Source organism: Urocampus carinirostris, chromosome 16, assembly GCF_059441175.1.
Source record: "Urocampus carinirostris isolate Australia breed hairy pipefish chromosome 16, RoL_Ucar_1.0, whole genome shotgun sequence".
Taxonomy (NCBI): Eukaryota; Metazoa; Chordata; class Actinopteri; order Syngnathiformes; family Syngnathidae; genus Urocampus; species Urocampus carinirostris.
In genome coordinates, this window is record NC_142364.1 from 22,904,926 (window position 1) to 22,932,550 (window position 27,625).

Sequence of the window (27,625 nt, forward strand, 5' to 3'; positions counted from 1 at the left end):
GTGTTTATCAACAGTGGATGTGTAAAAATAAAATGGAAAAACAACAATTAAATCCATGTCCGCTACAGTTTATTTGACTCTAGGAAACTGATGCAGACTGGAAAGTGACCAAAATAGCGCACAAACACTCAGTTGCAGTTTTAACCACGGCCGAGGCGGGCAGCCGCCTGGGGCAGCATTTTTACCATGACACATGGGGGGCGGCACAAAAACTTCAGAAAAAATAAAAATAATGATAATAAATGTGTCCTGCAATGCTGTTTTACTGTATATAATCTAACTACAGATCACTTTGCCCCTGTAAAATGGGCACATTTTTTTGCAGCTCTAATTTCCCTGCTTTGCTGTGAAGATGTGCAGAGAGACGAGCAAAAGCGTGGGGGAATGGCAGCTCGGCTTGGGGGCGGTTCACCTCTGACTAGGTTTCTCAAAATGAACGACCGTAGGGATTCACTTATACTAATACATAAAATAATCATTTGGTGGCTACTGTCTTCTAAATATCGCTCATCATTTATAACTGTGAAATGTATAAAATATGTGACACAAAATCAGGTGTATTGGTTTAGCCTTGACCATGAGTAAAGGTTTCCCATGTTGTGGTAAATAAATGCAAATTTCTTGACCCACAACTGTTTAAAAAAATGCACAATTATATGACAGTTAATGTATTTTGACTTATTATTCAAATAACTTTTTTGGGCAAGAAAAAAAAAACTGTCAGTTTGATTTCTACTCATATTTTCATATTCCCACACATTAATATAGAGTATGTAAACATCATGGCTCTGCTTCCATTAAAACAAGCAAAGCTTTGATCAGTAGCAACCGAAGACTATGTGGTACATGAAATACATCAGCTTGAGCCAAATAAGGACATTTCTGTGCAAATTCAGAGTTATAAGAAATGTCACCAACTTTAAAGTGATTACTAGAGGTTCAATCCAAAGTCAGCAGTCACAAGACCAAGCACAATACACACAATTTTCCAGACTTCTTATAAAAGAGAATGTTCAGCAACTTGTAAAGATTAAAAGCTGTCGATTTTGCTGATAACAGGAAATTGTGTGATTCCAAATTGATAAACTTGGCTGATAAAACAAAAAAAATGTGCAAACGATGGCAAGAAGAAGACTTCAGTTGTGTTCACGTATAGGATCCCTACTTCAAAATATCAAAGGTACGCTATTGCAAAAATGTCAGAATAGTTACATCACAATAGTGTCCAGAATATATTTTGCCAATAATAATAAAAAAAAAACTTCACAAGAAGAAGTTCATCTTCAGCTTCTTATTTTACAAGCATTCTCTAAATCAGAAAATCCACTAACACATGAAGGACAACAAAAGAAAACCACCAACCGGCTTCACTTGCGGCTCATGGATCTCTGAACCGGCAGATTTGTAGAGACACCACTTTGTGTGGTGTGTTTTTAGCAAGTATCCCTCTTAAAGCTGTGTTTTAGGTAGGGTTTGCTCCTCTACAGGAAACAGATTGTACTGCTATCCATGGTTACATGTACTGTAGTAAGCGATGCCTCCAAAACTGATTAATATACAGCACCTTCATCATCTGGTCCCAATTTGTTTTTTTTCAGTGTAGAGTGTCTGTTATCCAACTTTTGGGAGCAGCGTTTGTTTGACAACACCAATACTAAATCCTAAATCACTGGGGAAAAACTTTGTTGCGAAATTTTAAGTATCACATTGCAGATTTTCTGTTGGAATAAGGTTGTCTGGACCACTCTGCTTGAATCCATCCACTCATATGATTTTATTCACAATAATATTATCCAAAAACAAATCAAATAACGAAAGTAAGTATTAAGAAACAACTTCCCTTTGTAAATTTCCACATGTGTTCATCTAGTGCATTTTTATCCAGTTACAGGTATTTAATAAAGTAACCAAAAGTACACAGCCATCCATTACTTTTTCAACTATCAACTCCAAACTAACTGACATGGATAAAATAGATAAAAGAACACACTCTGTATCAAATAGGTGAAACTTAACCGGCTACTTAATGAACTTTCTTTTTTCAATAAACCTAAAAAATAAGCACTCATTATTTACATATAAACGGTCAGAAATTTTGCTATATACATGACAATACTTATCTGTGTAATTAATTAGTGTGTAAACAACTGACTAATGTGCAACATAAGGATATGGTGTGTTGGAATGAGATTGTGTAAAGCACTTTGCTTGAATCCATCCACTGATTTGATTTTGGTGAAAGTGACTCACACTGTAAAGCATACCGGCGAACAGATACCACACAAAGGTTCCTACTCCTATGACAACACACTGCAGCAATACTGTACATTCACTTTGGTTTTCCATCATGCTCGGTGGCCTTGGGGGTTTGGCACCCGCCCCGAGACTGGGAGGTTGTGGTTCAAGCCTCGGCCGAGTCATACCTAAGACTTAAACATTGGTACCCGTTGCCTCCCTGCTTGGCGTTCCGCATTAGGGGTTGGAATTGGGAGGTTTGGTCACCTAATGACTCCCAACACCTCTGTTGGGTTGAGCGAGGGGGCTGGGAATCCCCTCCTCTGAATCAATCTCCCCAAAAAGAGTCAGAAGACTATACCCACCCCCCACTAGGGGGATATGGCTGTGGTATATATATATATATATATATATATATATATATATATATATATATATATATATATATATATATATATATATATATATATATATATATATATATTTCCATCATGTAGATAAATATACCAAACTAAAATAGCCTATATCCTACTCATATATGAGGGCATCACATCTCCATGGTCTACTTTAGTGGCTGCTTCCCTAAGTTAAACTCAGGAAGAGACAAGATGGCCACCACTCAGTGAAATTTGTTAAATTTGTGTACGAATCAAATAAATCAAATTTTAGCTCACAATTAGAAAGGGAGATTAATAGCTAAAACTTCCAATTTCACTCATGACTTGCTTTCCAAATTCCAGACAGAACTATGTCCTAAAAAACTGGAAAATATATAAGTCATTGTTCAGGGAAAAAATACCATGTGTTCACTTCTACTTATACATGTGCACATTGATTAAATAAAACCCGTTGCTATGGCTCCAGTGAACTAATTTAGAGGGCGTGACGACCAAACAAAATGCCAAAGAAGTGTCCTGCACTTGCATGTGTTCTGCACATAAACGTGCATGGCATACATTTACCATGACATTTTAAAATAGCCCCTTTTTTATAATGATAATGATTGAATAGGTTCAACTTGATATCCAATTTAGTGGGCTCAAATGAAGCTGCCTCAAGTCGCAGACTTATTTCCTCTTGTGTTTCTCGATTTTCTTTCCTGCGGTATTGTTCAGCGACCTTCCTCTCTGTAAACACGCTCCGATGGCGTCAGGCTGCAGTCTCTGTTTCAACCGCGGAGCAACGCTGCCCCCTGTCAGTGACTTCGAAGAATCAAATCCATAATCTGATCACAGGCAGTTTGCTTGGTGTCATTTTGCGCAGAATATGGGGTATCACCCGGACTCCTGGAGGTAGACTCACTGATACTGGATGCCTGTCATAGAGAACTCCTGCCCCCTCATTTGCTACATAATTTTGGAAGCTGCATACACATCTTTTTGACCTCATACATCATTTCCAACATCCATCCATCCATTATCTGCACCGCTTATCCTCAGTAGGGCCACAGGGGTGCTGGAGCCCATCCCAGCCATCTTCAGGCAGTGGGCAGGGGACACCCTGAACTGGTTGCATTTCCATCACGAGTAGTTTAAAATAGACTAGTCTAAAAATAAACAGCAAAATCTAAATATAAGTCAGTCATTGTCTTCTTCTCACTCGCAAACTAAGCGAAGGCAATGATAATGTTTTGGATCGAAGTGTATTTATCGATTTGTCTCTTTGTATGTCTGCGTGTCTGTTTGCCCTAAAAAGAGGGAAGGGGTTTAGACATGGCCACTTTTTATCACGGGGAGTCAGGTAGGTTTCCCCAGATGTGAATACCCAATAAGAGCTGATTCAGCACCTTACGGTTTGTTGAGTCAGCATGTATGTTTTAGATTTCTTTAATATTTGCTGCTAATGCAAAAAAAGCATAAATAATGATGACGACAATGCTAATGCTAATTAATGCCAACAACATTAACACAGCGATTAACAGTAATGCTAGGAATCAAATACATAATAGTTGTTGATTCTTTTAATAAGCTTAAGAATGTTTTATATTATCACTCGCATTACCATTTGCATTTGTTTCTTGTTATGACGATTTGTATTCAAGTGAGCAAGAGGTTGCCATGTAGACATGTTAAACCGTGCAAAACCCATACAAAGATAAAGTCAGTTCTTATGCAGAGTGTTTAACACTTTTCAGTGTTAAAAGAAAATGAAGACATGTCCGTTGTTGTATTCGTGTCCAGTATCCCCTGCGACAATGAAAAGGTTTGGCCCTGCACGTGACTGATAAGGAGCCATGAATTTGTCAGAGCATAAAAAACAATGAAGGGTTGAGGTCTCGTGTGGCAGGCTTTGAGCACGGACTTTTTTATTGCCTTTAAAACATTTCCTGATTTGAAGTCACCATCATTTGGCAGCAGTCGGAATATTTCTTTGTCATTGCAGCCTTTGCAAATATGGCTTCATCTCGTTAGCTATGAGAATACATGTGAGTGTTTACTTTATACGCCGATATTTTCTGCAACTGTCACTGCATTTACTGAAGTATGCGACTTCTGACTAAATTATGTTGTTTTTATCTACTGCAGCCAATAATAAACAAATAAAATTACCTCTTTAACTAACTTAAATATTTTTAACATTTTTTTCATGAATATCCCTTCAGTAACCCTTTGTGAAAACATTTTAGTCAAAATATATAGACTTTGCTTGATTACTGTAAAGTGTTTTATTCTTCTAATTTTATTTCATTTTTTTTTGTAATTATGGTATCATGTGAAAAAAAAATGGATTTAACTATGAATATTTTACAAAAAATATATTTGGCTTATTTATTGTAGATTTTTTTTCTTTATTTAAACTGTATAAATTATTTCTTGTTATTCTGGAAACATGTGAAAAATTATCCTTGTATTTAACTCTAATCAATTTACATATATAGACTCAGATTCTATAATACATTTTACTCTTGGATTTGTTTTCTCTCACACAAAATATGTATTAACTTGAACAAAAACGATTTAATAATATTGAAAACAAAAGCAATTATTTAAATATATTTTTTGTAGTTTTTCTTAAAGTGAAATATGTATACTTAAACTGAGCAGCAATGAGCGGGATCATTCAAAAATCCAATTGTATTTAAATTAAAAAAAACGTGTCATTCTAAAAGTAAATTATGTATAATAACACTTTAAATATGCACAACAAACATGTTAAGGTTAAATGTAGCTATATATATATATATATATATATATATATTGTTTTTCTAAAAAAACATTCTTAAGATGACGCTAAAATTCGAATTAATGAAAACAACAATTTAAAATGTAACTACATTTGTCATGAAAGGGATCGGGAAGCAGGAAGTAGGAACTCATTTGCGTAGACAGGCAAAACTACAAACTAGGCATTTCCAGAATTATACAGAACTTGCAGGAATCTCTCAGAATGTTACACCGAAGTGCAACAAAATCCAAGAAGTATAACCAAGCATAAACAAGTTTTCAACAACGATCTGGCAAAGCGCATTTCAAAAGGGCACGTTTAAGTACCCACAGAAGTAATCGATTAATACGAGTCAGCCAGTGTCAAGGGGCGGTGCCAGCTGGGCACCATGGCAACCGTGCAGAACCTGACAACGTTATATCCAAGACATATCTAAAAGTGTTTTTCCAAACATATAATATATAAAACAATGTCTAAAATGATGATTTGATTTGGGGTTTTCTGCTGACAATGTATTGGCAATTAAAAAGGCTATAACTAAGAAAATCCCTTCACAATTATGATTTATTTCAAAACTGTGTTTCTACTAAAGTATTTTGAAAAGTAAAAAGATAATAGATAGATAGATAGATAGATAGATAGATAGATAGATAGATAGATAGATAGATAGATAGATAGATAGATAGATAGATAGATAGATAGATAGATAGATAGATAGATAGATAGATAGATAGATAGATAGATAGATAGATAGATAGATAGATAGATAGATAGATAGATAGATAGATAGATAGATAGATACTTTATTCATCCTCGTAGGGAAATTCACAATACTTATTCTTAGAAATATTGTCAATTTAATTATTTATTTTTTTCTCAAGTCAAGTCAAGTCACATTTATGTATATAGCCCTTCATCAAAAAAATGTCTCAAAGGACTGCACAGGATTAGACCTAAGATTTATGGCCCGAGCCCGAACCCGAACCCGAACCCGAGGCAATTTCGGGCCGGGTCGGGCCCGAAATGTCAGTCATACAGTCGGGTCGGGTCGGGTTCGGTCCTGCTTTTTTTTTTTTTTTTTTTTTTTGTTTTTTTGAATTAATTAATAATTATAAATATATGTTCATTAAAAATATATACTTAAACTATGTATGTATACGGATATTATAGTAAATCAAATAAATATTATTTGTGTACAATTAGTTGTGATTGCGGAAATCATAGCGTACAGTGACGTTGGTGACTTTTCCATCCGCATTAACAAACGCATTTTGTAAAATACGATCGCGCTTTATTGTTTAAATAAACGCGTTATATAGACTAGGATCTCCCAATTGTTATAATTAGCTCGCTTTATTGTTTTAATAAGCGTTTTATATAGAATACGATCGCTTTTGTCGGAAGCGTACATTGACGTTGGTGACATTTTCATCCGCGTTAAAAAACGCAATTTGCAGAATAAAATCACGCTTTATTGTTTAATTAAACGCGTTATATAGACTAGGATCTCCCAATTATTATAATTAGCTCGCTTTATTGTTTTAATAAGCGTTTTATATAGAATACGATCAGGGGGGGGGGGAATTTGCATAGGAGTCGGAAAAGGGCACAACACGTCAACACCCCCTCAATGAAAGTGCTGCGCTAAAATCTTAAGGACGTACTACTACTGCTGCTGTGGATTATGGCCCAATGATCAAGTCGTCAAAATGACGGACGCCCTTAAATGTTTTCGCTACCTCAAAAAAAAAAAAAACGTCAATGACAGATTGTCGCTTAATGTAACATCTGCAGAAATATAAAAGATGTAAATGTTTATACAGTTTTATTTAACTTAGGCCTAGATGTTGTAACAAAAGGCAGAGTTTAATTTGTTATCATAAATCACCCCTCCTTATAAATAAAACATGTAATTTCGGGCCCCTTTCGGGCCGGGCCAGCAAATCCAGTTAATTAGTCGGGCTCGGTCCGGGTCGGGTTTAATACCCCTCGGGCCTGCGTCGGGCTCGGGTGCTTTTTTTTGGCCCGATCTTACCTCTACACAGGATTACAATTACACCATCGCCTGATCCTAAACCAACATGTGGGTAGGGAAAAACTCAAAACCTCAGCGAGAGGAAAAATGAAACCTTGAGAAGGGGCCTTACAAGTGGTAAACCCCCTTCCAGGATGACCAGGGTGTAATATATTTAGCATTTGGTAACAGTACACAAACATAGTAAACATCAGTAAAAGAAAACAATAGTTAATATGTTGACATTTGTCCGTAAGGGTAAATGACAGCAACAACGCCTCAGGCCTGTAAACTAGTCCAGAAAGTCCATAGCAGCAACGATGCAACTTCCCATCTCTGTCGGCTGGTCGATGCAGAGGTTGACATGCTTCAGGTCCAGACGCTGGTCCGCTGACTCATCTCAAATCGTCCTTCTCTTTCATATCAGCACCAGCCAGGCAGTCAGAAAAAGACAGGACAATACAACATATGAGGTGGGCATTAATCATAAGCTAGTGAATAAAAGTGTGTCTTAAGTCTTGATTTAAAAACTCCCACAGAGGTAGCAGTTCTTATCTTATCAGCTTTCCACAGCACCACGGCCCGGATGGAGAACGATCTCGAGCCTGCAGACTTCTTGGCTCTCGGAGTCCCAAGTAGACCGGCATTTTCAGAGCGGAGGCTCTGTGCAGGGACATAGTGTGAAATCAAATCTGAGAGATAAGAGGGCACAAGTCCATGCAAACATTTGTATGTTAGTAAGACAAACTTAAAGTCACATCTTAAGTGGACTGGGAGCCAGTGCAAGTTGGCCAATACAGGAGTAATATGATCAAACCTTTTTGTCTTCGTCAAGAGTCTTGCTGCCAAATTCTGAACCAGCAGCAAACTTTTGATGCTAGACATCGGGAGACCAGAAATAAATGCATTACAGTAATCAAGCAGAGAAGTAATAAACACATGAATTAGAACCTCTGCATCTGATTGGGACAGCATCGAACGAATCTTCGCAATATTATGGAGGTGGAAGAAAGCTATTCCAGTAACATTTTTCACGTGTAACTAAAACGACAGATTAGGATCAAATATAACACCTACATTTTTGCCCGAGTCACTATGGGTGATATTACCTTTGTCTAGGTTCAGGGCAGTGTTCGAAAAAAACTCACAACAATGAGCTGGGACAATAATCAACATTTCAGTGTTTTCTGGGTTAAGACGCAAAAAAATAGTGACATCCATCTTTTAATCACAGTATGGCAAGCCTCCAGATTTCTACAATTTAACTACGTAAAAAAAACGCAATTGCTCTGATTTTCAAATGACACTACCTTTTAAAACACTTTTAGATTTTACGTACCCATCAAGGGCCTTCAAGCACCCAAATAGGTACTTTGAAAAACAACAACTTAACTAATAATCCTTGTACACGAGTAGTATACTGTAGTGTACCTAAATATGTGTTTACCAATATTTTTTTTTACTTTTAAGTAATTCGCATATTATCCCTACTACAAAGTGCACCGGAAGATAAGGCGCAGCCCCTCAAAATAGTTTTGGTTGAATGTTTTATACACAAGGAACACTGGAATATAAGTCGCAATAAATTGAGACTAAAAATGTATTGTGGTTATACATACAGTATATAATAATGCAATGATTAACTGATAAGTAATGCTGATTGCCTCTAGAAGGAATCAAACCCGGACCTCACTTCCAACAATTACTAGGCTACTAAATGACAAATGGGACAGGTGATATACAGTAAGAAATATATTAAACCCTATATCATCATCACACTATTTTTTATGTCACTGTGCCAAAAAACCTTTGCATAGTCCATTCTGATAGGTTAAACAGTCTTTCTACTTCTACATCAGTGTGCCAATTACTTCTTGGTTTAATGTGTAAACATAGGTAAAAGAGTGTGTAACATTTGGTTGAAAGACTTTCTGTATTTTATTTCTGTCGTTTTGCAACGTTATTGACGCATAGTTGAATAAGCGAAGAGACTGTTTAACCTATCAGAAAGCACTGGGAAAATAAGAGTTTCTGGTAGATAGTGTGATAATGAAATCTGATGCCCTTTCGCATGTCATCTGTACTATTGGTAAAGTATGCCATGACCCAGATCGGAGTCCTGTCAACGTAGTTTGGGATGGCAATAATTGTAAATCCCCATGTAGTAATGCACACTTTATGAATACCGTATGCATTTCCACTTTTATACTCCGTACTCTGCAGTGTATAAGACCCATGCTCAAATTTTTGGCCGATTCTGTGTTTTTAGGTGAACCTTTTAGTCCCAAAAGTACTATACTATTTTAGTCTTCATTCCTTCTCCTCGACTGCCATAATCTTCTATAATGATTGCCTACAAGAGATGATCTTTTAATAATACCCCACAAAGAAGTTAATGAAGTCACCTTCCTTAATACCTTTTCCATGATAATCTGATTGTGTTTATCTGATGCTACTCTGGAAAAAATAAATGCCGGGCAATTTATGAAGTCGCGGCATTAATTGCAGCGCATATCCGCGTAATTAGTTGGCCTTGGTTCAACAGCGGTCAGCGTTGTGGGAGGGAAGTGTCACCGGTAGCTTTAAATAAGGGTCCGGGTCATGCTGATGAGGCGGGGGTGGGCTTAATGGGCGTGCACCCGGACTGGACCAGAGTGATATTGTAGCCTTTTAAATAACCTTGTTAGGAATAACTCACTTTAGAGCAGGGGTCTCTGACCTTTTTTAAGCTGAAAACTACTTTTTGTTAATAATTATTGCCAAGGGCAACCAGTTTGATATGCATTTCGAAAACATCTTATGTTATCAGTCTGTTGTTACAATGTTATTATTATGTTATTACCAAATTAACAATTGGAAGTAGGTTAAATAGACTCAGACAACCACGGAAAATAGTCGAGTCAAGTCATGCCATGTTTAATTGTATAGCCCTTAATCACAAGGAGTCCAATAAGGATGCATAGACCACAGACTATTGCAAACTACCGACTATTATTACACCATCTGATCCAAAATCTACACGAGGCCAAGGAAAAACTCGAGGAAAATGAAGAAACCTTGAGAAAGGACCGCACATGAGGTAATCCCCCTTCTAGGATGACCAGGCTACAACGGATGTTGAATTAACATAAAAATAAAAAAAAATGAAAACTGAATATAAAATAGTTAAAGTAGAATATCATTGACAAATATATATATATATATATATATATATATATATATATATATATATATATATATATATGGAGAGGGATCTGGAACCTACGGATCTCTTTTTGGCTCTTGGGATCAATAGTAGTCCAGCATTTTCAGGGCGAAGGCTCCAACACTCCATATTTCGTGGCCATCATGTGGTTGTTATTGAATCCAAAATGGTGGCGTATAAAGCTTTTACCTTCCTATGCCTTTTGGAGTTTTTGTCCGTCTGGAGCATTTTGTTCATATGATGGCTTTTAAAAACTGGAAATTCAAAATGATTCACACATTTGCAATGTTGTTCGTCAAGCTGTTTTATGTAAGTGTACAACTTAGACTGCAACATTATTTACGGACAGGCTGAACAGGGGCGTGGTGACCGTTGAGCCGATCAGAATGCAGAACACAATGCACAATAAAAATTCACAAAAACAGTGAAAAATAAATGTGCAATACAGCAAGGGATTACTGTACTGTGAAGTGAAATGCAGTTTTCCATGTGGTTATAAAGCCACCTCTGGGGTAAGACATTTATTGTTCCTGTCCTCCATGATGAAAGATGGGACAAAAGGGTCGTGGTTAGAAGGTCGGTTGGCGTGTTGTGAATTCTGGACACAACATTGAGGAGCAAGCCCAGAGCAAATGGAACTGGGCCCATGCACCGGACCTTAACGGGCTGTCCCGGTGCTACCTTCTGTCACTGACAGAACTAACGGATGTGTTGCTCAGCATGCCAGGATGTTTTTGAAGAACCTGGCTTTACATGTGATGACAGAAGTTGGGGAGAGAGCTCTACAACCTTGTTTGGAATACAGTAATGCCTTGTTTTTCAAGGGGGTTGTCTTTCAAAAATGTCGAGGGATAGTCAGAAACCGCAAAGTAGAAATATTTATATATGATCTGCATTTATATAGCGCTTTTCAAGTCAATTACTTCCCAAAGCACGTTACAATATGCTCCACATTTTCCCAATAGCGGCCTTGCAGCCATGTAAGGCGCTAACCTGCTTATTGGGGGTTTTAGGGGATTCAGTGTCTTACCCAAGGACACTTCGACATTTAACACGGACGAGCCGGGATTCGAACTGGGATCTCTTGATCCCAAGACGAGCGCTCTACCTCCTGAGCTACTGCCGCCCTATATATTTATTAGATATGACAAAATACCAGGGCAGCACGGCGGCGCAGTGGTTAGCGCGTGTGCGGCACAGTTCTGAGGTCGTGGGAACCTCCTGCGTGGGTTCAAATCCAGCTCCCGGCTTTACTGTGCGGAGTTTGTATGTTTTCCCCGTGCTTGCGTGGGTTTCCCCCGGGCACTCCGGTTTCCTCCCACATTCCAAAGCCATGCATTTCAGGTGAATTGGCCGGTCCAAATTGTCCCTAGGTGTGAATGAGAGTTGTCTGTCCCCGTGTGCCCTGCGATTGGCTGGCAACCAGTTCAGGGTATCCCCTGCCCACTGCCCTATGATTGCTGGGATGGGCTCCAGCACCCCCGCGACCCTACTGAGGATAAGCGGTGCAGCTGATGAGATGAGAACAAAATACCAAATATCTGTCAAAAAATATATAACAAAAATCTTGTCTTTCTTGATATATTTACACAGGTTTGGCAGGGTTAATAATTACCTGTTGAAAAAAATAATCAGTTGCACAATCCTAATACTAAAATATTGGGGAGATGTAACTGGATTACTTTCAATTTCTTTTGGATTACTCAAATACCAATTACGCTAATACTGTAAAATACAAATAAACAGTATAAATACAGTTACATACTTTTGTTTAGCATACATTAACAATGCAATTTTGAATAACAATTGGAGGAAATCAATAGTTGCTTGTAATCCTACAAAAAGGGCTTTTATTTTAATCACGTAGTATTGTTTATTAAGCCAAAATTAACATTTCACTTTCACATGGGAGAATATACCTTACTTAAGTTTACATTCGGAGGACATTAAAAACACACTTTGTTCATTCGTAAATTTTCAACAAACTCTGGGATGTCTTGTGTCCAAGTTCAAGTGAAACTTGAATGAATTTAATGTAAATGTAAGTCGTCTGCGTTTATATAGCTCTTTTCAAGTCAATGAAGACCTCCCAAAGTGATTTACAATGTGCTTCACACGTACCCATTTACACACACTCACACACCGATAGCAGTTTCAGCCATGCAAGGCAAATATCTTCTTATTGGGGGCATGAGGGATTCAGTGTCCTGCCCAAGGACACTTCGACATATAACAGGAGAAGCCGGTAATCAAACATGCGGCCTCTTGATTGTATTCAAGTTCCCAACCTTTTGAAAGTATTCAGATTTACTCAGCTATATAAAACATTCTCAAAGCATAGCAATACACCGATCAAATAATAGATTTTAAACAACAATAATCTGAAAAATACAACAACAAAAAAATGATATCCGTCGTGGGGGTGCTTGAGCCCATCCAAGCTATCTCTGGGCAGACACCCTGAACTAGTTGAAAATAAAGATAATTAATCAAAATGTGCAAAAATGTCCCTCAACGCAGCACTAGCAGCCCATCTGCGCTGTCCAGTGCTGGATGCGCAGTCCAGTGCTGGATGCGCAATCCAGTGCTGAATGCGCTGTCCAGTGCTGGATGGGCATACAAGTTAGCAACCTCACGAAACTGTAAGCACGCCAATTCAACAAAATGAGTTCCACATTTAAAGAAAAATAAAATACAGACTAAAACAAAAGTGGTTTTCATTGCAACACAATCTGCCATACATGGAGTGATGGACAAGGTGCCAGTATGTGCAATATGCGCAGCAGATAGGCCTGACACACGCCGTGCATGTCTCTCTTGTGTCAGAGATTGAAACGATTATATACACAATTCATCCGTCAGCGCAATATGTATATGAAATATCCTTTGAAACTAAATTGTAATCCTTCAAAGTAATCCTTATTTTAACTAAAAGTTCCTGTATTTTGATTATGAATGTTTCTATAACTGTAACATAATACTGTTACCTTTTTTTATCCCAATTGCTTAATGTCGTTACGTATATTCCGTGACTCCCCGACCCTTGTCTCAAGCCAGATGACGGAAAATGGTGCGAGTCTTGGGGGTCACCCAGAGGTAGATCTTGTTACAAATGGAGTCGCTATCGATGATGAGCAGTGTAACCTTGGCCGACAAACAGTCCGTGATACCCCCTTGCCATAAATTTCCCGCGTGGCTCAACCGTGGCCATCATAAACATGTTTCTCTCCTCCGGTAATGTGCAAATACAAACCATGACCTGCCTCCAACCTGACATTGTATGCAATCAATGTATACTGTACGTAGGTCAGTTGGGCATTTCCTGTTTGAAAAAAGAAGACAATAATAAATTGATAGGCATATATTTGAATAAATGGATAGCTATAGTTCTTTGTATCAATAATACGTTAGCATCTTAAAAATCTACATGTAATCAATGTTTAAATGATCCATGTAAAAAAAAAAAAAGAATGTAAAATGTATTTGTATTTGTGTACTTAACGGCACATAGTATGCTATTTTGGGCTTCCTAGAAGTTAAAATGAAAATAAAAAAACTTAAGTAATTGAAAAAAGAGACACTTTTGATTAGAATTAGAAGGAAAAAAGAAAAACAATTATACAAACTTACATGTTTGTAAACACTCAAAGATCGAGGCATTTTGTACTTATTTTACACGAGACTCACCTATTAGAGCTAAGATCATTGTCAGCTTTATTGCTGCTCCAGGGACCCCCAAAAACCCCAAAGCCTGTGAAAGGGTCAGCAAAAGAAAACAGAGAAAAAAAATGATGTGGTTTGGTCCCTTTGGGTATCCGTAGTTTGTATTCCACCGTGTCCTTTGTGGCACTCGTTTTTGGTCACACTTCATAATGCAGTGTTATTTAGTGGTCATCTAGCTATAAAAGCCGACACGCTAATAGAAAACAATAGCGAGAACAAGATCTTCTGTGAATTAATTGATGGGAAAAAAAGAAAAGAAAATTGTGCACTTTGGTCTACTAGTGATCCCAGGAGCCAAGAAGAGATCCACAGGTTTGAAAGTGTCCATTCGGGCCGCGGTACTGTGGAATGCTCTCCCCCCTGATATTTGACCTGCAACCTCAGTGGAACTGTTTAAATCTACGCCAAAAAATACTTATATTCTTTAGCATATGACTAACCTATATTTTGACAATAACTTTGTATTTGTTGTTATTGCAACATCAATTGCTGTCTGGTCATCCTGGAAGACGGATTACCTCATGTGTGGTCCCTTCTCCAGGTATCTTTATTTTCCTCATGTTGAGGTTTTTGAGGTTTTTCCTTGCCCTCATGTATGTTTTAGATCAGGGGATGGTGTAACAACAGTCTGTGGTTTGCAATAATCTGTGGTCTGTGCATCCCTTTGAGAGTATTTGTGTTAAGGGCTATACAAATAAACATGACTTGACTTGACCTTTTGATATGTATGAATGACCACATGGTACATAAATATATATTCATATATCATTCATGTTGATATCAATTTTATATTTGTTTTTGTTTTCTATTTATTAGTGTTTAGTCAGTGTTTATCAAACCCTGCTAACAAGCCAGGATTCATTTTAAATACTGTATATTCAAGACTATAAAGCACAACTGAAAATCCCACAAAAATGAAAAACAAAAAATGGTGGTTTTGTCACTTCTCCGTAGTTTGTATTCTTACTCGTGCGTTTTTACACTCATTTTTGGTTGCACCACAAAATACAGCACTCACTTTTTGTCAAATAATACACACTTTGCTTTTAACTTTTATATTATTTGAGATTTTTTTTTGCTGCTGTACTACTGCACTACTTTTCATTGTACTGTAGTTATGATCCATTATTTTCCTATTGCACAGTTATTAGGCCAGTCTCTAAGCACTGCATTGTAAATATTATTGCCTATTGATTCTGACTTTTTATTCTTTCTCTTTATCTTATACATCGCTGTAAAGGTTTTATTTTTAACTCGCTGATGGCATCTTTCTGTCATCATGGCAGCCTCTCAATCTTCTTATGATGCACATGCAAGTACATGCATTTCTTAGACGCGTTTGAATACACTCTTTTCATATTTTTTTAGGTTTGGGTTGACGTTTTGACTGTACCTGAAACAGGCCTTTTTTTTTACTTTCACCATTATCATGCTACACTAACAAAACTTTGATATAAAGTCAACATCCCCTCCTCATCGTCTTTTGTAGTGTGTTTTGTGGCCGAAATAGCTTTTTACCTTTGTTAAAAGTAAAATAGAAACAGATAAGCGCGGTAGAAAGAAAAAATTTGAATGGCTCTTTGAATTCAATTGGGCAATGTTATCACATTGACTTTTTAAAAACCTTAATCGACGCACACCACCTTCAAAGTCTTTATTCCATGTTTACCCTGGAGTGACATGTCTAATCTTCCAGCCATCCATTATCTGCACTGCACGTGCAAACTCTAAACGAAGTTAGCTGGAATTGAATCTTGGACCCCGCACCATGGGGCTGCCCGCTAACCACCCATCCACTATGCTGCTAGAAAGAGATAGGTAATTGTACTTAAATACATTTATTGTGGATTAAAAATAAAATAGGAAATTGACATTACCACATAAAAACTCAGAGAAAGAAAATTCAAATATTTCGCTTCAAAATAAATAAGCTGCATTAGCTCCCTGTTAGCTTAAGATGTGATTTTAAGGTTCTGTTGGTATTATACAAAATCATGCATGGACATACTCCCTCAAATTTTTCAGATTTAATTTCCCCCTATGTTCCGGTCCAGAGCCTTCGCTCTGAAAATGGTGGTCTAGTAGTGATCCGAAGAGGCAAGAAGAGAACCGCAGGTTCAAGAGCGTTCTCCATTCGGGCCCCTGTGTTGTGGAATGCTCTGCCCCCTTGAGATTCAATCTGCGACCTCAGTGGGACTGTTTAAATCTAGGCTTAAAACACACTTCTATTCTCTACTTTTTGAATGGCCAATATTTCCTGTTGACAATATGTGTGTATCATTTGTTATTGCAAAATCCTTTGCAGCCTTTGTCATCCTGGAAGGGGGGATACCTCATGTGCGGTCCCTTCTCAAGGTCTCCTCATTTTTGAGTTTTTCCTTGGCCTCATGTAGGTTTTAGATCAGAACACCTCAGCTGCCATGCCACCATGTCTAATCGTGTTACATACAATGTTTCACCACGATGATATCAATGACAAGATTGACTATTCAATTCAATCAAGGCAGGGGCAACAATTGCCCCCAGTCAGTTTGAGCCCCCTGCTCTAAATTGTAAAATATCGTCATTCTAACAAGCTAACGGTCATAACCGCAATAACAACATTTGGCGAGCATAGAGCGCCAGCATATAATTTCTCCCTCGATAACAGCAGATAGGACTTCACTTGGAAAGGAAGCTAAAGGTCACCCCCGTGTCTAAAATCTATTTAACATCCCCGTCTCAGGTGAAACTTGTTGTCCGTCAAATTCAATTTGGACACATTTGAAAGGCCTCCGCCGACGTCTCGTTGGGGTCAAAGCAATTTCCACAGCTATAAATCTCCGATAACCAAGCGAGGAACCTTTTTAAAAAGCTCTCAGTCAGCTAATAAAAACGCGTCTCTTCCTCGTTGAGCTGCATTGTTTTAGTCGCGGCTTGCCGACAGTCATCGATCGCACTTGATGATGTCTTGTTACCGTTTGGCCGTTCCAGACGAGACGAAATCTATCGGGGAAAATGTGGCGCGAGCACTTTTAAGTGGAAATGGGAACACCACTTTTGCCTTTTGGGCTAATCTTTGAAGTTAGATGCTCTATTAGCTGATCAAGCAAGTGTTTTAAAGGTAAATAAATGTCAGGGTGGAGATTTAGAGTGGACACAAGGCTGCAAACATGCTGAGCACAAACTTTACTTGCACAGGCTAAGGTTTCGATGAGCTATTTAGTGACTAAACTTCTACTTTGGGAAAGCAAACCTTTTCATACCCACTTGAGCAATTTGAATATTGAATTAAATAAAGCAATCTTCCGATTTCCGATTGGCAATGTAATCTGAATTTCCTTGTGTTTCACGATACTTCACTCACAAATATCATTTTTTTGTGGTTGTATTTTTTTATGAGATTTGTATGGACTATATATGTATAATCGGTTCTGGGAATGTTACAGAAAAAAATAGTTACTAATGATTTTGTTTTCCGTTACATAAAGCAATCAATTGTCAGAGACCAGAAATCGTTTTTTCTCAGTTTTATTTCGAAGGAGGAAAAGGCTTGCATCCACGATCCGGTGATTGTCGGTCACTGCTGGAAGATCGCTCGGAACCTCCGCGGCGAGCGCAGGCAGTGCCGAGAGCGGTTGAAGAACAGATCCATGGCTGGGACGGTGGAGCAAAAACATAATCGAATTCAGAAAAAGGGTCCGAGCCGAGAATCAAAAAGGAATCAGGACAGGAGAAAGTCAGGGTCGAAATAAGCTTGCCTAGCAGGAGCTGAGGTTCACAGTCGGACTGACAACAGGTGACAGGAAGACGGGGGTTTAAAAAGTGACATGCCGCCAATCAGCGTCCTAGCCAGTTGGCGCCAAAGGCCGCCAGGTGCCTCGCATCAGTGATCATGACATCAATGAATTTTCTGATTTTACGAGATTGGCAATGAAACATGATTTTTATAAATTTAATTAGATTTTTATTTTTATGATACTTCACTCACAAATACTAGGAGCTATTTGTCAAGACCAGAACAGAAGGAGGATTCAGATGCGTTACTCACAAGTTCATTGAGATATAGAGGAGAAATCAGCGCCAGCGATCCGTTGCTCGCTGGACAAGGGAAGCAAGCCGCTCACAGGATCGAAGCGTGTTCGGAAGTGGATCTTCTGGAGCGGGTCGTTAGCTGGGATGGGAGATCAGAACGTGGTCAGGGTCAAAAAAAGGATTGTTAGCCGGGACAGGAGATCAGAACATGGTCAGGGTCAAAAACCGAGTCGAAGCTGGAGACTAACGAGGGAATCAGGAACAGCAAAGGGGTGACAAAACGGGACCGGCGGGAGTCAGAGTCAAAATGCTTGCCCTGTGTAAACAGTGGTTTGCTGATGGACTGACAAAGGGCGAGTGGGAGCTCTAAATAGGAGGGGGAACCAATCAGGTAACCAGCAGCAGCTGGCGTCAGCGAGCGGGCACAGGTGAGTGACACTGTTGTTTTTTTTTGTTTTTGTTTTTAATCCAAGATTTTTATAGAATACATACATATAATCACTTTTGGGAACATTACTGAAACAAAGTAATTAGTCATAGTTTCAAGTTTCTTCATTTTACATTAAATTAAGAAATTAATGCATTTTTTTCGGTTTTTCAAGATCGGCCATGCAATGATTTTTTTGTAAAAAGAAAATAATTATACTTCACTCACAAATATAAAGAGTGATTGTATTTTTTTCTCTTTAATCTGAGATTTCTATAGACTTTATACATATATTCAGTTTTGGGACTGTAACTGAAAAAGTTTAATTAGTTACAGTTGCTCGTTATTTCATTTTAAAAACAATTCAGCTATCCCTCTGATTACTGATGCAAGGAAGAAGCATGTTACTCTGAAAGAAGTACTGTAAATGATAGATAGATAGATAGATAGATAGATAGATAGATCGATGGATACTTTATTCATCCCCGTAGGGAAATTCACTCTTCCAGCAGTATTCTTGTGTTGAAAAATAAAATAATAAAATAAAAGACATAGAATACAGAAATATAACATGTTGATATAGAGTACTTAAATAGTGCTACATAAAATACACACTGTAATAGAAATAGGACAATATGCAAATGTGGGGGTGGGGTTTAATGTGGGCTTCTACTCCCCCGGGTGAAGTTAAAGAGCCTCATGGCATGAGGAGGAAATAATAGTCTGTCCGTGGAACAAGACTGTGGCAGCAGTCTGTCACTGAAACTGCTCTTCTGTTTGGAGATGATGCTGTGTAGTGGATGTGATGAATTGTCCATGATTGACTCCAGATTTTTCAGTGCCTGTCTTTCTGCTATAGTTGTCAGGCTGTCCAGCTCTGTGCCCACAACAGGCCGCACTTTCCTCACCAGTTTATTAAGACGAGCTGCATCATTCTACTTAGCGCTGCCTCCCCAACACGCTGCCACATAGAAGAGGGAGCTTGACATAACAGTCTAATTGAACATTAGCAGGAGCTTTTTGCAGATGTTGAAGGACGCCAGCCTTCTAAAGAAGTACAGTCGGCTTTGTCCTTCCCTGCATAGAGCTTCTGTGCTGGCAGTCCAGTCCAGTTTATTGTCCAGCATGATGGCATAGGACCCAACCCCCTGTTTTAGACACTGTTTTAGAATAACCACATAATAGAATAAATAAAGAAAAGCATGTACAGAAACCTGTGGGGGCAGTTGAACCCTTCATATGTTTTGGTTTGTGCAATCGTAAGGGTTTGGAAACAAACACTTAACCAAGACATTTCGTATCCATTTTGTCTCTGGGCTTCTAAACACTCTAATATACTTTCTAAGTAATGTCTAATACATTTTCTCCAGGAATCTAGTATTGAAAATATTTGTTTTCAATAAAAATACTTAAATTCAGCACTTTGTTACCATAGATTGTTTGTTCACATTAGCATATTTATTATCCATTAGTTTTTGGGTCATGTGAATCAACCACACCCCTACCACCCACATGCTGCCTACCAATTGTTACTGGTGACACACAAGTAAATATGCGCATAAAAAGTGGACTCCCTGGTTTTCGTATTGTATTTTATAGTCTTAAATTTGAATTTGATGCGAGCATATATGGTGGGGAGGATATCTATATCGGCAGAAGTTCAGAGTTCTCTTCCTTTATGCTTGAGACAGTGCCACCTTAACTGTATTTATCTGTACTTTTTAGGTAAAGATAAACACGCCCGCCCTTCTTCTATGTTGCTGCTGAATTGTGGGTTGCATGTGACATCATGAACAAAAGAGAGACAGTCAGAAATCAGAGGACACTCTAATTTTTAGTCTGCTTATAACACATAGCGGGATAAAGCAAAATGCAGTAACGAAAGTTGAGTTACAATAGTTCAAAAATAATGCATTACAGTACTGATTACAAAGAAATAAATCCTCTGAAACACATTAGCCTCAACACTGCCTCTGCCAAAATACAGTATTTTATTTTTAATGAACAATTATTTTCTTTACCACAATGGAGAGATTAATAATATAATTTGTCCCTTTAAATGAGAAAAATATTTTACTAAATGATAACTTTATTTTTACGAATTTATTTTGTAAAATGAGAAAAATAAAATAAAATGAGCAGATATTATTTTGTCTTTGGGATGTGTCAGTGTCAAAATTTACCTGAATTGTCTCCTAGTATAAGTAAGAAGCAAACCCTCATTTTTGAGGATTCGGGAGGAGAATGTGATTTTGATTAATGTCTGCTGCAAGCACATTTTTTTGCGTCTTACTGTGTCAAACGTGGGCTGCAATGGGAGTGGGGATCCTCCACTCCACGACACTTAAAGTCTGTCTTTTGTAAAGAAATCTCAGTTAAAGACTATATAACACCACATAGTTTATATTTCTGTGTCTGCAGAGGTTACTGTACATTGACAACCAATTTTCCATCATTGATCGATTTTTGTAAGATTTAAGGGGAAACGATTTAAGGATGTCCGACACTTCAGAAGACAAAAGCAGAGAGACAAAGAAAACCAATGACAGGTGGATCAAAATAAAAAAAAATAGTCAGCATGAGAGAACCCCGGCCTGGCCCGACCCAAACGTAATGATTGACATTTTAGACCTGACCTGACCCGGATGTTTGCTCGGGCTTGGATTGGGTTTGGGCTCAAGATCTTACCTCTCGCTATTTGTCAAATCACGACTTGCCTCAATTAGAGTCGCATGTGCTTGTTCCCTCCTGCACAAGTGGCGGCTCAATTTTAAGCAAAAATATGACAGTGGCTGCCATGTACATCACAAGATTTTGTGTAGCGGACCCTGTGGGTCTGCTCCGAGCGGCTGCTACTCTCCGCCTGGCAAAGAACGAACAAGAAATATGACTCAAACCATTTCCCAGCGGGCGGCGGCTGTTGCATCAATTATTCTGTTCGGAGTGAAAGAGGCGGAAGAAATAGCTAGCACTTTTCGTGAAAATGTGTTTTCCCTTACAGATTTGGAGTGGCTGATGCGTTCACACTCGTCGACAGAGGTAACGAACACGATAGAGAGTGTGCTAAAAAAATTGCTAGAGAGCACACGCCATACCAATGTCATAGTGATGTCTCATTGGCGAACGAAGCGGCTCCATAAGCCAGCTCTTGAAAGCAATGGCAAGAGTTTTCGGTTCTTTTTTGAGAAACAGCTCTTTCGGCTCAGTTCACTACAATGAAACGGTTCTTTTGGTTCCCAAATAACTTTTACAATGTTTTTGTTGCTTTGATACATAAATGATCATTTAATAAGTAACAGTACGAACAAAATTACTCCAAAAATGGGGGGAAATTAAGCAATACATAAAAAGAAAGACATACGTTTGAAAAATAAACAAAATAAATCAAAGAACAAAGTTAGAGAGGACACACAAAAATATTTAAAAAACGACAAAAGTAAACAACTAGCCACCAAAAACTGAAAAAAAAAAACGAAATAAGGAAAGTCAAGTCAAGTCATGTTTATTTGTAAAGCCCTTTATCACAAAGAGTCTCAAAGGGCTGCACAGACCGCAGAATATTGCAAACTTTAATTCCCCAGAAGGACATAAAACGAAAAAAGTAAGAAAAAAAGAATAAAATGGTAAGGATTAAAGTCAAGTCAAGTCATGTTTATTTGTAAAGCCATTAAAGCTATGGTTTCCTGACTAAAAAAAAAGAAAATAAAGGAGAGAATTAAAGTTGTTTGGGGGGGTCTGTTTGATTGGTGTATTACCAGTTACTCAAATGCATTGCTTATTCAAAATATATTATCTACACAATAAAAATAACATTTAATTTGTTCACACTACAGTGAAAATTTAATTTTATTTTTATATTTTAAAGAAGAGTAACATGGAATCTTTGAAAAACATAGGACACAAAAATAACCTTTACACTTTGAATTCTCAAAAACGTTATTACCGTAGTGAAAAAAAATAGCCCTGAAGAAACAAAAGAAAAAATACAATAAAAAGAAAAAAGAGTGATGAAAGGAGAAAAAAACAATAAAGTTAACATGTTTTTCCTGTTAACACATTAACACTAAAAAGGAACTAACAATAAAAGATTTAAAAATCTACATAAAGAAAAGATAAAATACAAAACTATTTTAACGTTCTCTATAGTCATGGAATTAAAAGTCAACAACAAAGAATCCCCCCAAAAATGCATATTGAGCAATCACCAGACAAAAAAGAGCTTCTCGAAGCAGCTCTTGATTGATGGTTAGCTGGCTTCTGTCGTTCACTTCCAAGAGCTGAATCATAGAGCTATTTTGCAATTGACACAAGTCGGTAGCCTAGGCATCCACTAATGAGAACAGCGTAATTGCATTCTAACATTACGATAATCACTTTTTTGAATGGTAACATCCTCCAGAAAGACGTGATGTAAACATCTCGGAACAAGGGTAAACCGCGCAGCTGAAAACAACGTCAGGTTCGTGGGGGGACACTGTCCTTTGCGTTCTGCAGCCATAATAACGCAACACTTTTTACCGGAATGGCAGAGAAAGTAATTAGTTAGATTACCCCGTTACTGAAAAAAAAGAAGGCCGTTACATAACAGAAATTATTTATAATGCTGTTATTCCCAACACTGATTATTGGTAATATATCCATCAAAGCGACAAAAAAAATAGAATTACCCGTTCGGAAACCAAAAGAGTCAGCCCTTTTTAGTGAGCCAAGGCGAAAAAGCCAGTTCTCTGAAAAGAACCTGGAACTTCCATCACTATATTGTCGTGCCGATAGACCGAGTGACGAATGTTTTTTTGATAAAATGTCTCAGAGATATACATGCTTGGTAATCGTCAGCGTTGTTCCAAAAGAGAGATGGCGGTAATGATAATGACGCTTTTATAGATTGCCTCATTCCCATTCACTGGTGCATTCAGTCAGAGTGAATTACTCCAAGGCGGAGTGAATATTTTGTAATTGGATTTGGGATCTCTCAGGTGGAGTTTTATGAGTTGCAACGGTGGGATTAATTTAAAATTGCACGTGTGTCTAAAAAGTGAACAAAAGGTTGTGTCGGTTGAATGGCGAAAACTGATATATAGAGCCATATTGGACCCAAAAAATATTGTGAGGAGCCCCACAAAAGTCAAAAGCCTTATAAAAGCCTAATAATGACACAAAACACATACTGTATGAATCTATATCTATAAACTGATTCTTGGCCACAAAATGTATGAAGCCAAGTCAAGTCAAATTATGTTTATTGGTATAGCCCTTTATCACAGAGTCTCAAAGGGCTGCGGAGACCACAGATTTTTGAAAACCGCAGACTATCATTACACCATCCCCTGATCTAAAACCTACATGAGGGCAAAGAAAAACTCAAAAAACTCAACATGAGGAAAATGAAGAAACCTTGAGAAGGGACCGCAGATGAGATAATCCCCCTTCCAGGATGCCCAGGCTGCAACAGATGTTGCAATATCAAACAGTACAAATATATCAAAATATAGGTCATTTACGAGCTATAGAATATAATTGTGTTTTAAGCCTAGATTTAAACAGTTCCAATGAGGTTTAAGATCGTATCTTGGAGGGCAGAACATTCCACAGCATCGGGGCCTGAATGGAGAACGCCTTCCAACCTGCGGACCTACATTTTTAAAGGAATAGTCTATATTATAGAACGGCACAGTGGTAAAACGGTTAGTGTGTCCGAGGTAGAGTTCTGAGGTCATGAGTTCAAATCCGGCTATAAACCTTCCTGTGCGGGGTTCAGATGCTATCCCCTTGCCTGTCACAATCACCCGGTTTTGGAACACCTGTGCTCAGGATTTGGCGCCAACAGCCAGGACAGCTAAATGGCGCACCCTGTCCATTTAAATCCTCAGCTTACGGAAAAAAGATGTCTGATAGTACTATGCTACCTGTTGCCATCTGCTCAGAAAGCCCATACCTGCGACTTTTTGCCTGCCTCCTGTTTTTTCTACTTGATCTCCGTTGCCGACCCGTTTCCGAATTTGCCTACGACCTGCCCTGCCCGTCTGATTCCTGATCACATTTCCGAACATGACGATGCCCTTCTTCCCCAGCCCCGACCAACAACACGACGATTCTGCCTGTCCACGACCATTCCCGCCAAGCCTTCGCCCGCCTGTCAAGCTTCGTCAATCCGTCAAACAACGGATCGAAGAATCACGCCTTGTCATTCCTTCCTTCCAATAAAAAACAAGAAACGAGTGCAAGTGATCTCAGTTTTCCTTCTGTCTTGTCTTGACATTGCCTGCCTGGGTTTCATCCTGGCAGTCCAGTTTCCTCTCGCATTCCAAAAACATTCTTGGCAGGTAAACTGATTTTCTGTCTCTGTATGCCCTGCGACTGGCTGGAAACCGGTTCAGGGTGTCCCCTGCCCATTGCCCAAAGATAGCTCAGCTCCAGCGCCCCCGTTACCCAAGTGAGGATAACCAGTGCAGATGGATGGATGTATATTATTTAGTGCCTCAGAGTGTTAAAAAAACTTCATAAAAAAAGAAGTTTGATTTAAAAATAAGCATTTACATTTAAAAGTCTTCTTATAAATAGTATTTGTTGAATTGGCAAGATTGGAGAGGTGAAAGAGCGATCATAACAGTAAGCATAAGCTGCAAAGCAGGTAGCTTTGAATATGTTTTAAAAATCAATTGATGACACACGACCGTGCTCCCTATTGGTGAATTTTAACATGTTCATGAATGAGTTCTGCTTATTTTTTGAGGCGATAAGACACTGTGTTACAGTTTTAGTGAACACATCCCTCCTAATTACCTTCATAATTACCCTTGTCCCTGAAGACACCTTGTAAACTCCCCCACATGAAAACTGTGAGTAAATAGCCGCAGCCTTTTGTTTGGTGGAATATCGCTTTCTATGCGGATTTGTAATCATTGATAAGGCAAACAATCGGCTGAGGTTAACAGGTATGTGCTAATGAAGTTATGCTGATTCCTACACTGCTACTTATATTAAACAACACTAAATTTACTGCATGTGGGGACAGAAATTAGAAGGATACTGAAATAATTGGTTGTATTGTTTATTTGGTAAATAAACCTAATTGGTTTACATACATTTTGTTTTTATCCTACATAGTATGTCTTTATTTTATTGAAACAGACAGCCCTATTAGAGTCAGGAAGCCTTGATGATATAAACACGCATATGTTGTTTTTGTCTCTGCCTTGCTGTCTCTTAGGGAGTAGAAATAGAGAGGAGAGGATCCCCAGTCCCCTCGCTCCCTCCCCTTTAGTCGCCTCTTACGACACGCAGCGAACCACGGTGGGAGAATTATCTTTCATCTCACGAGGAGAGGGCCCCTCACCACAGGGTTGGTGATAGGAATGAGTGGAGAGGTGTTGTAAAATGATAGTTTGGGCGCGTTCTAAGGGATGGGCTGGGCACCTGTATGATACAGCAGGGGTAAACCAGTAAAAGCTGTCAGGCCCTGCTGTTGAACAAAAGAGCGTGTTGTCTCACCCTGACACGAGTGACATGGTGGCTTTCTTGTGTCCCGTTTCATCTGGAGAGACGGAAGCATGACCAACTTAGGTGCCGAGGTGCCAAACTTGTTTGGGTGTTTGGACATTTGGGTTGGCCATGGTTAAAAAAATATTTGTGTGTGTTTTTTTGCTATTTTTTCCCCTTTTATTTTCTTTGTTATTGTATGTGTTTGTCTTGCTGTCGGTCACCCTTCTTGAGGGATATAACCAAGGTAGATAGATAGATAAATAGATGTTGTTTTTGTATGCATTTACAATTCAAAACAGGTGCGCGGCGACACTAAGACAAGACGATGGTTAATATTATTATTGTTAAATGAGTGACAAAAAGTGTGACAAAAGTTGTTATGGCAAATAGGTGCCGCGTTGTGTTTGTAAGATCATTATAATTTAAAAAGGGGAATTGCAATCATGTTTAACGGGAGCAATTGGCTGAGCTTGTCACGAATGAGATTCTTTGGCTAGATATTTGGAATCTTCAAACCGTCCCCCCTGCACTCCCCCTACCTCTCCAGCTCACCTGTGCTGCCGCCTCCTGGACGGCCGTGCATCGCCTCGTGTGCAAGCGAGCTGGCGGCTGGTCAGGCTGCTCGCTCCTTCATAAGTGCACCGCCACTCAGTTCGGTGCATCCACAGCGGCGCACGCACGCACACACCCCCGCTTAGGAGCTCGGGGGGGCGGCCCAAATGGCGAGCACCGCGCCGCTGCTTATGTTCCTCATCCGCGCGCTCCTCGCCGCGGACGAGGGGACGCCTGGCGGAGAGGGACACGCCGCGGGGACTCCGTGTGAGCTCAAAAGCGTCACCGTATCCACCTTGCCCGTGCTCCGGGAAAACGAGTTCAGCTTCACCGGTATAGGAGCCTCCAGCGGCTCGGTCGGAGGTGGTGGAGGTGTGGGTGCAGAGGGCGCCGGAGCCGCGGGCGCCGCTGGAGGAGGACCGGGAGGAGTTGGAGGAGATTCGCGGCTCCTCTTATTCGTCAGGACGGACCTACCGGGGAGGATTTCGGTCATGGATGATCTGGACAACACGGCTCTGCCGTACTTCGCACTCGGTAAGAACTGTGCGCGAGCTGCTTCTCACTTTGTCGGAGACAACCTGTGCCAAATTAAGAAGATGCTGATGCTGATGATGCTTGTACCTGGATGCATAATAAGTTACATTTGCATACAATGCCAACACATACGCTTTACCGTTAGACCACCGCTTTCCGTTCCATAAACACGCCTACCGCTTAAAAGAGAACATCTACTGTGTTTTTTTCAAATTAAACACATGTAAAGTAATGCCTTTTCTCAACTTCTTAAGACTACTATTTCATGGTTATT

The 27,625-nt window shown here is 39.0% G+C and overlaps 1 protein-coding gene and 1 long non-coding RNA gene across 3 annotated transcripts in view; one reads left to right on the forward strand and one right to left on the reverse strand.

Annotated features, from left to right (window-relative positions):
* Positions 1-7,375: 7,375 nt before the first annotated feature.
* On the reverse strand, positions 7,376-27,369 carry LOC148350737 (uncharacterized). The gene is made up of 3 exons (XR_015853001.1): positions 26,818-27,369; positions 18,373-18,495; positions 7,376-8,077 (listed from the first exon to the last, which is right to left on the reverse strand). It is a non-coding gene; the product is annotated as an uncharacterized LOC148350737 (long non-coding RNA).
* The window catches only part of astn2 (astrotactin 2), a 391,785-nt gene continuing 390,998 nt past the window's right edge, over positions 26,839-27,625 (forward strand). For both annotated transcript variants that reach the window (XM_088355421.1, XM_088355422.1), the window contains exon 1: positions 26,839-27,351. In XM_088355421.1, coding sequence (XP_088211547.1) covers positions 26,985-27,351 — 367 coding nt within the window. In that variant the 5' untranslated portion in view covers positions 26,839-26,984. The remainder of the gene's footprint in view (positions 27,352-27,625) is intronic.